At 38.1% G+C, this 14624-nt stretch overlaps 6 protein-coding genes across 9 annotated transcripts; 1 reads left to right on the top strand and 5 right to left on the bottom strand.

Moving 5' to 3' along the window:
• Positions 1–271: 271 nt before the first annotated feature.
• On the bottom strand, positions 272–3212 carry LOC124496758 (BMP-binding endothelial regulator protein). 2 transcript variants are annotated; one of them, XR_012832524.1, is made up of 5 exons: positions 2442–3212; positions 2312–2384; positions 1808–2218; positions 646–1761; positions 272–585 (listed from the first exon to the last, which is right to left on the bottom strand). XR_012832524.1 is itself a non-coding variant. In XM_047060322.2 (5 exons), exons 1-5 carry the CDS (start codon positions 2837–2839, stop codon positions 380–382), a joined length of 2187 nt encoding a protein of 728 aa, XP_046916278.1. In that variant the 5' UTR covers positions 2840–3212; the 3' UTR covers positions 272–379. The 2 variants fall into 2 exon arrangements, 1 of the variants encoding a protein (XP_046916278.1); XM_047060322.2 differs by having other exon boundaries at positions 646–1744.
• A 127-nt stretch (positions 3213–3339) lies between these two features.
• LOC124497007 (death-associated protein 1) lies at positions 3340–4170 on the bottom strand. Its single transcript, XM_047060595.2, has 3 exons — positions 3896–4170; positions 3652–3827; positions 3340–3583 (listed from the first exon to the last, which is right to left on the bottom strand). The coding sequence occupies exons 1-3, from the start codon at positions 3957–3959 to the stop codon at positions 3464–3466; spliced, it is 360 nt and encodes a 119-aa protein (XP_046916551.1). The 5' UTR covers positions 3960–4170; the 3' UTR covers positions 3340–3463.
• A 31-nt stretch (positions 4171–4201) lies between these two features.
• LOC124496957 (thioredoxin-related transmembrane protein 2 homolog) lies at positions 4202–5532 on the bottom strand. Its single transcript, XM_047060538.2, has 4 exons — positions 5176–5532; positions 4927–5107; positions 4477–4856; positions 4202–4415 (listed from the first exon to the last, which is right to left on the bottom strand). The coding sequence occupies exons 1-4, from the start codon at positions 5326–5328 to the stop codon at positions 4308–4310; spliced, it is 822 nt and encodes a 273-aa protein (XP_046916494.2). The 5' UTR covers positions 5329–5532; the 3' UTR covers positions 4202–4307.
• Positions 5533–5565: 33 nt separating this feature from the next.
• On the top strand, positions 5566–7508 carry LOC124496905 (8-oxo-dGDP phosphatase NUDT18). The gene is made up of 5 exons (XM_047060471.2): positions 5566–5967; positions 6016–6318; positions 6375–6915; positions 6985–7090; positions 7160–7508. Exons 2-5 carry the CDS (start codon positions 6180–6182, stop codon positions 7424–7426), a joined length of 1053 nt encoding a protein of 350 aa, XP_046916427.1. The 5' UTR covers positions 5566–5967; positions 6016–6179; the 3' UTR covers positions 7427–7508.
• Positions 7484–9455, bottom strand: LOC124496862 (cytochrome P450 18a1). Its single transcript, XM_047060428.2, has 5 exons — positions 9084–9455; positions 8892–9013; positions 8138–8823; positions 7869–8041; positions 7484–7787 (listed from the first exon to the last, which is right to left on the bottom strand). Exons 1-5 carry the CDS (start codon positions 9445–9447, stop codon positions 7588–7590), a joined length of 1545 nt encoding a protein of 514 aa, XP_046916384.1. The 5' UTR covers positions 9448–9455; the 3' UTR covers positions 7484–7587.
• A 495-nt stretch (positions 9456–9950) lies between these two features.
• Positions 9951–14574, bottom strand: LOC124496884 (uncharacterized). 3 transcript variants are annotated; one of them, XM_075735861.1, is made up of 5 exons: positions 14404–14573; positions 14216–14345; positions 13331–14148; positions 12972–13269; positions 9951–10069 (listed from the first exon to the last, which is right to left on the bottom strand). In XM_075735861.1, exons 1-5 carry the CDS (start codon positions 14446–14448, stop codon positions 10065–10067), a joined length of 1296 nt encoding a protein of 431 aa, XP_075591976.1. In that variant the 5' UTR covers positions 14449–14573; the 3' UTR covers positions 9951–10064. The 3 variants fall into 3 exon arrangements, with proteins under 3 accessions (XP_075591976.1, XP_075591975.1, XP_046916406.1); XM_075735860.1 differs by lacking the exon at positions 9951–10069 and adding an exon at positions 10080–11011 and having other exon boundaries at positions 14404–14574; XM_047060450.2 differs by lacking the exon at positions 9951–10069 and having other exon boundaries at positions 12836–13269; positions 14404–14572.
• Positions 14575–14624: the final 50 nt, after the last annotated feature.

Genomic DNA, 14624 nt, shown 5'->3' on the forward strand with positions numbered 1-14624 from the left:
CACTGTACATTCTATATATGAATATACTGCTTTCGGTTTGTAATTGCTGCTGTTGTGTTAACTTGGATCAAATGGTAAAATAAACAAGGCTAGTCTTTGGTGCTGCTTCGCCTCCGTTGTTGTCCACTGCTCCACTCTTTCACACTCGGTCGCTGTAGCAGCGGCTATTATTGATGGTGATGACAACACCTTCGAAAATCGGTGTTGCGTCGAAATCGCTTAATTCGTCGATTCGACTCATTTAGAGCGCGCGAAAATATCCATTTCGAATAAATTGAATGATGAATTTAATTTATCTTTCGATTGCTGCCATTATGATGAAACAAATGGAATTTTAATACAATTTCTGACTGACTAGGTAGATGTAGACGAAATTGCTTTACAAATAGGTATAAATCGGACACATCACTTCCGGTATGCATAGACCATTATGCCATCGCCGATTACCGATGCATTCACACCTTGGTATGCATTTGTTGCACTTTAATGAGCTCATTTCATTTTGTTTGAATTGATGTGGACAAGTTTTTCGTCCACATTCATTGCCACAAAAATTAAATTCCGAACCTGTTGGGCATTTTAGGGCTATAATTTACAAACAAGATTATTAAACAAGATAAGATTATTAATAAGAAATTAACTCACATTTGCACATGGGAATTCGCAGCTCAGATGATTCAGAAATTCGGTCAATACCAATCGAAGTCATGTGGCAATAATCCAAAAAATGTTGCATGGCATAGCAAAGACATTGACGGTCATCTCCATGATCACCGTAACAATGGCACACCTGTCGCAAACACTGCTCGTACGCTTTCCTCAACTCTTTCGGTCGACATTGCAACTGCTGTTTATTCCTTCGCATGATTCGATCACAAAACCGACGAACAGAATCCCTTAGTTGTGGCTGACAACTTTGTTTTAAGAAAGATTCCCCTTGTTGATGATTTTTTAACGATTTCGCCCATTTCTTTTGACAGCCTTTAGTGATATCTTTTGGTTGATGTTCATCATTTGATGGATCACCATTGAAATCACCACATAAACCACAAATATGTCCTCGAAAACGGCTCTTCAAGTGAATTTCAACTGACCGATTAGGTTGCCAATATATATTGATACCGATTAGAGCATGTAGAAGAATATGGTTCTTTTCTTTATTTTTTACAATCGAGAATTGACCCATATGAATGTAAGGAAGTTGAGCCGGTTTGTGGTTCACACGAATCCGACATACTGTTTCATGATGGCTCAATAGAATTCGAGTTTCTCCTACACGTAGCAGTAGCGAGGCTCCACGATACTTAACCGATTCATTGCGTCGTTCAGAATATCTATGCATAAGATGCAATGAAAAACGACGATTTTCATGACAATCCTTGGCTAGTACACGATTGCAGAGACGACCATTTCCTATTTTTATGTCATCATCATGGTTATTAAATCTGTAATTGTAACCATCAAAAGTAGTCACGTTGTTCCATGAATCGTTTATAATACAATGACCATCATCATCATCATTAGGAACACATGTCTGTTCACCGTTTTGTTTGACTTGATGATGTCCATGGGGGCACACCAGATTTACGACCGATCGTGTAGTGCATGGCACTTTTTTATTCATTGTATCCGTGCATTGTATGGATTTGTTTGCGTTGTCTTTTATGATTTTTTCTTCCATCATGGTGGTTGTTGTATCATTGCCAGTCAAACATGATCTTTGATGACAAATATTGGTTCCATTCTTTTGAGTAACATAAACTATGTTATTATTATAGGTTGATCATTAATGTGGATGTAAACAAACCTTGCATACACAATCAGTGCATGAATCATAGGTAAATGCTTGTAAATGTTCAAATCGTCTTTCACCCATAACACAGGAACTATTGACCGATCGTATAACTTGCGCGATTTTGGGTGGTCGGCAAATTGGACAACAAGAATCAGGTTTCGATTTTCTGATCCATTCAGAACGTGGACAATGCAACACTGGACAAACATGGTGGTGACAAATCATCTGTCCCTTGAAGCAATAACATCGTATACAAGATTCTTTCTGATTACCCTGTACTGATGAGGGTAGTGGATCAACTTCATGGCCATCGGGTATATTACGTGGACAAACATTGCATGATGGACAACATTGTCCAAGAAATCGTATAGGACGATCACATGGAACATGACATTTAATTCGTGATGAAATTATCGTACCATTCTATGAAAAAAGAGAAAAAAAGTTTTGTCATGAATAACATTCCTTATTTGTTCCATTCCATTCCTCATTCCTAACAAAAAGCAAAATACTTACATGACATTGGTATGATTGACATATATGATGATCCTGAAAAATTTGTCCATTCGCAATAGTTCGGTCGCCGATTCTAGGAGTATCGATAACATTAATTAGTTGTTGACTGTTTTAATGGGCAACAAATTACCTGCAAGTTAGACAAACTTTTCGGGTGCAACATACGGACTCTGTCCAGTTTGATGGTTGATTCAGTTGCATGGGGTGGTGACCATAGTGATAACATTCATTGTCATTATCCGCTAAAGGCAACAATGACGTTGTACAAGCAGTGCTATTGCGATCATAACGGTAGCATTCGATCACCGAATTACGACACATGCATACAATACAGGGATCCGTCATCCGAATGAAAGGTATCTCAACGATTTGACCTTCCTGATTACAGCCAATTCGATTACCGATAAGTAATGTTTGACTGTTGCTTTCATTATTAGATATGAATGCTGTATTGCACAATAGGTAAGCGATAATTATCAATGTCAATGAAAATGAAAATGATGTTTTCTCAACTACCATCGTCGTCATGGCTAAACTAATTTCTTATTCACACAACCAATCTCAATAGCAATGGTATTTGCTGTCTATGATGACTGCTGATGGTTAAAAGCGAAAGTTTACCTGAACCAATTGAACTGACGAATGAATAAATCAAGCAGGTACGCTCGAAACAGGTCGTCGTCGATCAGACCGCATAGCTCATCCAATTATCATCTCTCTGTCTGACAAAGTGACCACTGAGCTCACAGCCTAGAACACACACAGACACACACACACACACACATACTCAATAGATTGATCATATATTATTGTAGTCGATGACCAAAATAATCATGATCATCGACGAAGGAATGTACCGCCAGCCAATCCAAACCGAAAAGCAATCGACCTTGGTTGCTTACGAGGCTAATTATCGATCTGATAGGGGTGGTCCATAAACTCATGTCTGTTTGCCACATTTGTGGTTTTAGTCGCAACCATCGTCATTCTCAAAAAATTCCTATCGTCAGTTTAAGGTAAGTTTTAAATTACGGGAATGAAAAAAAAAAATTTTTTATTCATCAACCAAATTATAGAAATACATAGAGAAAAATAAAAAAAATAGACAAAGAAAGATTTTGGTCTATAGTCGATGCATTTCTCATAATGAAATCATTTTTTTGGTTGATGTATGAAATGATTGGATTTATTCAACGGACGACATTCATTTGTTGGCATTGGCTTCTTATCATGATATGCCCGTACTGAATCTGCTGGAAAATCTTCATTGCCCTACTCAAGTTGATAAATTGATTATGTTATGCCTAGACAATTTGAATAAAGGATTAGTAAGAACTTACACGAACTGGTGCTCCCGATACGCTCATAATCATAGGTTTCGGTGGTGATTCTGGCATTGCATGTTCATCATCATCATCATCATCATTATTATCCTTACTACCCTGGATTTTTACAGCATTTGGCTTTTCCGTTGGCAATTTATGTTGAGTAATCCGTACTCCGCCAGACACTTTCACTGTTTCCAGGGAGTATACTCAATGACATTGGAAAATGACATAGTTCACAACGACAAACACTACTCACCAGCTGGTGGATGGCCAGCTTTTAGCACAGAATGATTTGTTTCTGGATCGTTTGCGTCCGACATGATAGAAAAATAATAATCACGTATAGTAACCTGAAGCTAATGAAAATCACTCGACAAATGCACGACGCACTAGTTTCAGCAGACGTGTCACAAAAATCCACACAGTAAATTTTGAGATATTACCAATACATGCATGCATGCATGCATGTGTCTTTACGTGAGACTGGAATTTGATAATTGAGCCACAAAAACGCATAGCACGCCATCTTTGGACGCCTGTACAACCGAATCAATAAAAAAAATTTAACAGGTTTTTTTTAAATTTAATATATAATAGATAATAGAACACACACATATCAATGACAAGAAAAATGATGCCCGAATAAAATTTCTCTTTTCTATCTTAAGCTATTTGTTCTTTTTATTTTCGTTCATAGAACCGGCCACTGTCGTCAATGGATTGTTTCGACATTGTTTATAGATTTGGTCCAAATCATATTCCATCACCACATTGTCCTACAATAATAAAATCATAACCTTTTCATTTGGTTTTGTAATGAATATTCAATATACTAACGAATGTAAAGGCAAAATTAACTAATTTGCCTTTCTCATTGACCAATGGACGTCGCATAGTTTCATGACCATTCATGAATAATATAACTGTAGGTAATTGTTTACTCAAAGTCGAAATGTTAATTCTGTATTTAGTGGCTGTATCCGGGTTACGGGCCAGATCAACTTTCGCAAAACGTAAATTGTCCAATGAATATTTGTTAGACAATTCGGCGAAAACATTAGCAAAGTCGACGCAAGGTGGTGACCAAGCGGCATAAAGTTCAACTAGCCAAACTACTCGCTTGTCCCTGCCAATTTCTTCTTCAAGATCTTCACCCTTCATGTAGGCAATGTTTTCCGGTCCTTGGTAAGTAGGTTCAGGTAACAATAACATTTGCACTGTGTGGTTGATTAAATAATGAAATAGATATGATCATCAAACACATCATAAATGAACAATGCGACTTACAGAGGCAGCAGCAACCGAAAACGATTCCGTAAAGAGGACCAGCGTTAAAATAGAGTAGAATATTACCAAGCTTCATGAGCATGCAGGCCGATGACAAGTACGGCAGAAAAGTGACGTTGCCCTGTTTACGCGTTCGAAACATAATTATAACGATGGTAAAGAAAAGAATTTCTGTATCGCGCTATATTCAAATATTATTATGAATCATGATCAATCAGTCAATGGAAATGGATAATAACAAAAACTTACATGTTCTAGCTGACATTCTTTGAACAGATAATTGCAAAACGGTGGTACCAATTTGAGCACAAGGAACGAAAAGGCCAATAAAATGTTGACCAGGTAATGCGGATGACATACCTTATGTAAATCACGAGTATTGATGATCGCCATTCTGATCATCTGTTCATATAATCCTGGAGTTGGTTTACGATGCTTAGTATTTGACTTAATCAAGTAAAAACAAAAATCCACTTAGTCATCGAACAAATGAAAAATGATTTTGCATGTAATATATGACACTAAATAAGCCCGTCATCCATTTATATTGATTATATTAATCAAGGCTCCCGAAATCAGGCGAAAAGCACGCATCAAATCATAACAAACTTGGGTCATCATTATACACTGTTACATCGGAAAGAACTCACTTTTTCACTCATAATAATTATCCCAAATATCCGGCTTGAATCGGATCCTAAAAAATTCTTATTTAAAAGATACGAGCATAGTTTTACATATTTTATTTGTAAAGAAACTTTAAGTCATTTTTTATACTATTCTTATTTCTGGTTCTTATTCTTTATTAGCTCCTAAGTTTTATATATCGCGGGTTAAGCGCGTTTTTACAAACAAATGCTACTGTGTGCGTTGTATCGGCTCATAAATACGGCGTTTGAATTATAAGTATTTTATTATGAAAAATCTTGTCTACTTTCAACAGTTTGTCATCACAGAGATATTGCTATGTAATTGATTGCATTGCCGAATCAACAAAACCGGATTGCCCATAATATCTACTCGCGTTGTTGTTACTTTTAGGTTTGTTGACCATTTTCTCGAATAATGATGATAAGCTTTCATGGCAAGTCTCTTTCTTTTTTTCTGTATGCCTTTTTTGCTTATTATGTTTGCATTGGTGTCATAATCGTGGTGTTCCACTGTCGCCCAATCATCGCCACATCGATTCATGTGTGTGTGTGTGTCTAATGAGTTTGAATTTGCTGATTATTGGCAGATCTCTATAGTTCAGAATGTGTTCGTCATCAATCGAAACAATGGATTCACAAATCAACAAAATTGAGGCCATTCTAAATGGAACAATCATCGACAATTCCGATAAAGAGTTCTTACAGGTAGACTATTCACTCGGACAGCAGAACGATGAATCAAGTAAGTTGATCTTGCTAACATAGCTTACTATCATATGCAATTTTTTCCATTCATAGATGCCCGTGGAATTGATGCTAAAGTTTCCAATGAATTTGGTCCCAAGATCGGCCTGAATGTAACGTTCATCGTCACGGCGGTTATTTTCAATGAACGGCAAGAAGTACTCATGATACAGGAAGCCCGATCAACATGCTCAGGAAGTTGGTATCTACCTGCAGGTCGTGTTCAACCAAAAGAATTGCTTGAGACTGCCATTGAACGTGCCGTACTAGCAGAATCTGGCCTTTGTTTCCAACCAATCTCTGTGATCAAAGTAGAATCATCGCATGGAAATTGGTTTCGTTTTGTCTACATAGGACGTATCACTGGTGGTCAGTTGAAGACCGTTTCGAAAGCAGACGAACAATCGCTCCAAGCCTGTTACGTAGATGATGCTGGTCATCTATCGTTACGATCTCGAGACTGCCTTCCATTGATCGAATTTGCTCGTGATTACTATCGTAATGGCCAATCATGGCACTCGCCCCAATTGATTTGTCGACGCTACATTCCCAATCTCTACATGCGATTGGTGATAGCATCCTGGGACCAACAAATGTAAGCCTCCTCTCTCCATTCACTACTGTTTATTATTTCATGTTTAATGTTTCTCTTTGTTTTTCATAGTGGTAAACATCGAATTCTCATTGCACATTCTTTGTCACCACATTTACCAATCTGTCAGCTTAATCCCACTCGAAGCGTATATTCTACATTAAAACGCTTCATGCAGGTATATGAAAGAGATTCACTTCAGAGACTAAGAATTTAACGCTGACTTGACTATTGTTTGTCTTGGCAGTATTTATTTGGCGGCAATGACGGCATACCGAGCAATTCGGCAGTTCCACCGCATAAACCACTGGGATTAATGGCTATCGAGCATGATTTTGCCGACCATACTGATCAATACGATGGTCTATGTCTAACGCTGTTAGTTCATTGTAAACATTCGGATTCACCTCTACACAGTGGATTCACATGGACTATTCTGAGCGTCACGGGCGAACAACTTTTAGTTGACAAATTGTCTTCCCGATTCAAAACCATAGCTCATTCAGTGCTTTGAAGCAACACTTGGCCATATTTTAAACCACAATGGAATAATAATTAAAACAAGGAAACATAATTAATAATTGATAATTAATTGATAATGTAATGATGATAATGATAATTTGTTAGATAACTAAATTTGAAAGAACATCCGTGGGTGGGTCAATCATCTGCTAATCATTTGAGAATAGAACCATTTGACCTATCGACGAGAGAAACTTTAAATGGCTTGGGCGCCATCGATGCCGAAACGATGCTAGCAACTTCGGGTGGTTGTTCACCATCAGGAATTTTGAGGTGAAATTGTTGCAACAAACTGGTTAGAAAAAGAAACACCTCCATCTTGGTCAGTATATCGCCTAGACACATTCGTCGACCTAGTTTGATTTCAAATGAATAATAATTCAAAGACAATTGAAAGGACAACTTTAAGGCAACTTTTTCAAAGTATGGCTTACCAACAGAAAACGGAATAAAATATTCCGGCCTATATACACGGCCATTGCTGAGGAAACGGTCCGGGTTAAATTCTTCTGGATTCTCCCAGAGTTCAGGATCCATGTTGATCGCATACAGGTTTGGCAGAATGTGTGTCGTAGCTGGTATTGAGTATCCGGCCAACGAAGAATCTCTAATTGATTACAAGTGATTTAAAAGTATTATTATTATTATATTATTATATTATATTATATTATTAAAGCTGTGAACAGATAAAATCGCTACTTACTCCAAAGTGCTGTGAGTATTACCCAAAGCGACAATGTTACTACGGCGAAGCACCTCCCAAAATGTAGCTTCCGTGTACGGCATGTGTTCGATATCGCCCAACTGTGCCTCATTACTCTGGCCAATTACCTGGTCAATTTCCGCTTGGATGTGTCGTTGAACGTTCGGGTTGAGCATCAAGAAAAGAACTGCCCATTCTATCGTGCTGGTGACATTCTCAAGTCCAGCGCTGAATATGTCGTTCATGACCTGTATAAGTTGCTTTTCTGAAAAAAAAGAATCTTGTCCAGATTCTTTTATCCGGTCATGCTGAACTAAGTAGGCATCTACAAAGTCGCGAATATGATCTGGATCCAATGTCTGACGGTGTTCCTCGACAATTTCGTGAAAATATCCACTGGTTTCGTCGCGGTTACTTTGCATTTTTCGATAAGCATAGTTGACCAGTGGTACAAATCGAAACAAGGGAAAAAAGTTAACAGGCATGGCTATAGCAAATAAACGAAATCCTTCCTCCATTAATTCTATGATTCGGCGGAATTTACGATCCGAACTCTTGAACGTCATGCTCATCAATAGTGATCCTATCACATTAGACGCTGCACAGGCTAGATATGGCCGAATATGTATCGATGACTGCTGACTGCATGTGCTTTTGAGATCATTGAGAAATATCTTCACTTGAGACTATAGAGTAAACAAAAACAGCGGAAAATTAAGTATTTCTAGTCTAATCGAGTAATCTAATCACTTACTCTTATTTTAAGTTCCAAACAATCGCGTCCCAATATCATGCTTTTGGCTCCCAATTTTCGAAGGACAGAATGTAAGAAAGCCCGTTGTTCTTTCCACAATGCGCCATCAGTGTTGACGATACCTGTGTGTGTGCGTGTGCATGAAAACTGTGAGCCAACAGTAGTTGAAAAATCAGTCATAGATAAACTTACCATAGCCTTGGAGAATACGCGTCAATTCAGTGTCTGGTCTACCGGAAAATACTGGTTGACGAAATGCTTCTTTGATTATTCTGGCATCGTTGATGACAACGACGCGTTTAGTTCCAAGATAAATCTGATATATGGAGCCATATTTCTTGCCTAGTTCAGTAAGGCGTAAATGGAAATCATGGCCAACAAACGGAAGATAGCCCAGTATTGGCATACCATACGGGCCTGGTGGAAGTGGTAAGCGATTTTTTGTGGTACTGTGCGACCAATAAAGTTTGCTCACTAAACAAACAATCAGCGTGATGAGTGATATTCGTATCACGACCAAAGGGCAAACATTGTCGACAATCAGATCAAAGATCATCGCTACGACAGACAACGAATGACTAACGAACGTAAAGGATAAGTACCGGATTCTCGTTATAGACGGGACGGACGGTTTATTAATATAGCAACGGATATGATCAAAGTGGATGCATGATTATCTGGTAATAGCAGGCCAACACAATCAACACTTATAAGATGATTCCAATCGAGCAATCGATTAATGGACGAAAAATGACAATGTGACTTAGTGATGGTTAGACAGTGACTAAATGAAATGTTGGCCAAGTTGGCGGTTCTCCTTTTATATTAACTACAAGCCACTGTCCACTGTATCTGCTGCTGTGATTACCTGTGTACATGCATTCCATCAAAATGCTTTTGCAGCAGCAGAAGCAGATTTATTAGTAAGTGTAGTGTCTGCCCACCTTGCCACATGTTTACCACAAGTATTTGGCCGTCTTCTGGCGGCGGAAACATCCAATATCGAGGACCTTCGTCCATCTGTGTGTTTGTTTATCAGATTTGAGGCGGGAGAATACAATCATGATCCTCCCCTGTATGTATATTCACTATGTATAAACAAACGCCATCGGTGTGACCTGTCCAGTTGATTACAGCTATCAGCTGATCTGATACTAACCAGATGAACACGTGTCAACCTAAACCGAATGCAAATGTATTAGTTGCTGATGTTGTAATTTTAAGCATTAATATCCGGTAATACCGACTATCGGGTATTCAACAAGTGACTCTCTAGAGTTTCGAATAAATGTGGTCCTTTTGTGTAGTGATCCATTTCCTAGTTTTCTTTTATCCTCTCTTTCTCTATAGGCAGAAAGCAGTGACCGGCCATCACCACTATGGCCGCACCGAGGTCATCATAAGCAGTCATTCATAAGTCGTTGAACTGTGATCATTAGCTATCCAATGAATGAGGATGCCCACCGAACAGCAAGTTTCACCACACACACACACACCATGCAAACAAAAATGTGAGACATACGCGCCTTTTCCATCTACACAAGTTTTGAATTTGCTCAACGGAACATGTGTGTCCACACAGTAATAAAAATAGTTTGATTGCCAAATCCCAATACAGCAAACAACTATAGCACCAAATGGCCCGTTGCTATGCAGCATGTCAAGATAGTTTGATTAGTGTGGTTTGGTGTCTAACCTAATGGTTACATAACAATTGATTCAAGACAACCACTCCGGGGTGTGCTTGTTCCGGGCATATCCATAGTCAAACAAACAAACGCCACTCGCGACTCAAGTTCATTAACACTTGATCATATTTGAACACTTGAACATATTGTGGATCCAAGTTGACCATTCATTCATTCCATCTATCAGGTCAAGGTTTCGGCTCTACCGTTTTGATCTTTTAAACGATATCGGCCATCATTGATTGTATTTGATTCATAAGTTTGATTCCTTGTTTTCTTCTATCATTGTGTCTCTCAGTATGTCTCGTTTCTGGATCGATCCAGCAGCAACAGGTTACATACAAGTACTTTGAAAAAGATAAATAACGTTTTTGGCAATTGTGGATGTTCAGTTATAGGTCGTTGAACTCTCCTCTGTATGTTTTTGCCATCCTAAATCAATCACATTAGCTAGATTAGATTGTATTTCCAAGTTGGTGTTTCCTTTGTCAGTATTGAAGCAGGAAAAGATGAATCATATCGATATAAATCGGGTTAAGTGGCCATCTTCTAATCAGCCTGATCATAATATCAACTTCATCCATCGGCCAGTTTGATGCAATCTGAGGAATCGGCATTCAAATTCAACATATTGAATGTGGATTGCATTGAAAAAAGATTATTCATGGACGTTCATATATATATACTATACTATACTATAGCTGTACGGATGTGGAGGACACATAAGCACATGTGTGCAGATTCCTGAACTTCGATTCGATATGGATGAACAAATGTTGAAGATGGTGGTCACTTTCGGTCATTGTCCGCAGTATTCATCATGCTAATTAATATTCTCTTTCAACGATCCAACGTCATCTATATACGATGATGGTGCTCATATACACACACACAAACACACAAGTATACACGTTTGCACTGAAACGATGAAGATAATAATAATGTTCCAAAGAGAAAGCACCTCTCTGAAAAATGGAAAAGCTTTGTGTACAGCTAAGCACATGTTCAATTATAACTCGATTTGCCATTTAGATTCACTGATGATGAATGCTAGATATGTATATCCGATAATCACTCTGTGAATTAATAATATCATTTTCAATGGAACATTCTGATAAATTGCAAAAATTGGATTGTTGTCCATCTAGGATTAAGCCATCCACGAGACGATCATGAATGAAAGATGCTACTAGTGGATTTCTCTGTACATGTGGTAGTCATTAGCACAGGTGAGTTCAGTGAACTCTGAATTGGAGTTGACCACTTGTTGCATAGCCAACTTGTTGCTATTTTTTAAGACTGGTTCATGGGTGACCTTCGATGGTGATTGCTGTTCTGTACATGTATACAGCTATAATAATAATAACTAAATAAAAAGAGAAAGTGGTCATATGGCTATCTCTCGTGGCACCGAAAACCCGACCGAAGTGACCACCGTTCGACCAAATGGTGATAATAATAAATACGAATAATTTATTCTTCATATATATTAGTCATCAGTCTAATTGGCCTAATGCCAGATTTGTCGATTTATAGATGGAGCACAAAAAAACATGGTTCCATGGCTAAATGGCCATCAATTGAATGTCGTGCTGGTGAATGTGATTGAGAAATTGAATCGAATCTTAAATAGATAGCGCGATCTTAAAAGATGTCAATGAACGTTTAATTACACTCGAGCACGCATCCATCATCATCATCACAAACATTGCCATTCGATGTAGAAAGACAGAACGAAAGATAGTTTCGACGATGAAACAAAAGTTCACTCCAAATTGGAAGCTGATGAGAGATGAAAAAAAAGGAGAACATGCATGAGCATAAGCAGTCAATGCTCGAATCGAATAATAATAATAATGCGCCTCGATTGGATGGATCGAGGATTCGACCTAATTATTGCCCAATGACAGTGGTAGTGTGCATTCGATGTATGTATAAAGAATAGTTCATAACGAAATGACCAAGCGGTGTACAGGTTATATCCAGTATTCACCACTCACGTTTCAAGGAATCGACTTCCATTTGAACATTTACATTCCGTTAACTCATTGGCTTCCATTGCCTTGCATTTAATGCAAGATGTATATTCTGATATACCCCATTATATAGTGATTAATCATGATGGTCGTTCATTGATGAAAGAGATGCTCAACTGATTCACAATTGCAGAGATGACTAGAATATTGTCTCAACATGACAATCAAACTATGAGTCAGGCGTATATAGCGAGCGGTTCATTGTCCAAATACAAGGCTATTATTGCTTACTATCATAGTTTGAATACATTTATTTTTATCATGACAATCATTTCAGTAAAGTCGAGACATTGGTTAATGAAGGAAGTGCTACTTGTCATTTTCACCACAGCTACGCTGGAACGAAGTGGACATACCTGCAGCTGTAAAGCCCAAACCAACTCCACGTGCCAGATGCGTGGATCGACGTGCAATCGAATATTGTTGGTCCAGATTTTCAAACAGTTTTGCTTGGTTCGATGCGGCAATCTGTTCATTATGACGGCTACTTTCCTTAACATCATCATTTTTAGATGATAGCGATTGTTGATTAGTATTGTCTGTTGTTTTGATTCCCATCAATTTACGAAATTTTTCCGTCATTGCCTGACCATGTTCGCCTTGAAATTTGAGGTTCGTCCATACGTTGGCTGATGTCGTCGCGGACGTTTTCACCTGAAATGAAATGAACAGTGTCAGATATATATATATTCGTAGAATGTTCATCATCATTTACCTTGTCGCTAGCTGAACCCTTGTTATCACCCCACAAAAGTTTACGCTTTTCTGCCTGTTGAGCTAATTTGGCTGCATTTACCATTTTGGCATTATAATATTTTGGAATATCGGTAAGCTGCGATGGAATTGTCTGGTGAGGTGAAATGCGATTAAATACTGATTCTGATGATTGTTGTGCCTTCATAGTAGCCACGACAGCAGCTACTGATGCTAAAACTGCGGGTGGCTCTCGAGGTTTAGATTCTGTCACAGTTTCTATCTGACTTGAAACTATAATTTGGTCTTCAACTAATTTTATATTGTCGGATTTGTTACACTCGACATTCGAATGCTTACTACTCGTAATAATAGCAGATTCGTATTCTTTGGGTTTCGATGATTGTTCCATTCGTCTTTCAGCATCTTGACTACGACTACGGCTTGAACGATGACCATAATGAAAATGATGATGTCTACTATGGCGGACATGATAACGTCGTTCTTGGCTTCCATGATTTGTCATGGATGGCTCTTTGGACGACCGTGTTCGACTATGCTGATAATGAGATCGATCACGTTTTGATTTACGATAATCATCGCCATGCTTATGTCGGGACTCTTCCTGTTTGTTGTGGTGGTTATGAGATTCACTTCTTTCTCTATGTTTATTTGTTGAATTATTTCTACTTGTTTGTGATGATGATCGATGCCGATTTCTAGACGAAGAGGATCGATCATGGCTTCTATAATTATAGTGGTGAGATGAACCATGATTGCTATGATTATCTTTATATCCACCATCATTACTACGTATGAGCTGGCGATGACTATGGTCATCTGAAAAGTTATTCTCTCATTGCAACAACAACAACAACAAAGGCAATTAGGCCTATTAATTACTTACCACGATCTTTATGACTATATCCTGCTTGTGATGTATACTGATCCGATCGCCGCTTGCCACTTGATGTCGAATGTCTTTGGGCCGACACTAAATCGATATCTTCGTAATCATCTTCATAGTTGACAATCGACTGGAAAATGCCATGAGAATAACATAATTGAGATTTTATGCATTCAGAATTCATTTACCTTTTGATTTGTCGTTTTCATTTGGCTTTTATTATTGTGTGACATTTTCCTTCTGTTGCATTTGACAATCAATTCATGAAGCTTGATTGTATCAGAGTGATGTAAAACTTTATCATAAAACAACTCAATGACTGAGAAAAATAAATTATAAGCAATGCAAAAAATGAAAGGTAAACAAATGAAGGAGCCGATGATGGTGATGCTGTCGCATTAGAAAAATA

The sequence above is a fragment of the Dermatophagoides farinae genome, chromosome 2 (genome assembly GCF_024713945.1).
Source record: "Dermatophagoides farinae isolate YC_2012a chromosome 2, ASM2471394v1, whole genome shotgun sequence".
NCBI lineage: Eukaryota > Metazoa > Arthropoda > Arachnida > Sarcoptiformes > Pyroglyphidae > Dermatophagoides > Dermatophagoides farinae.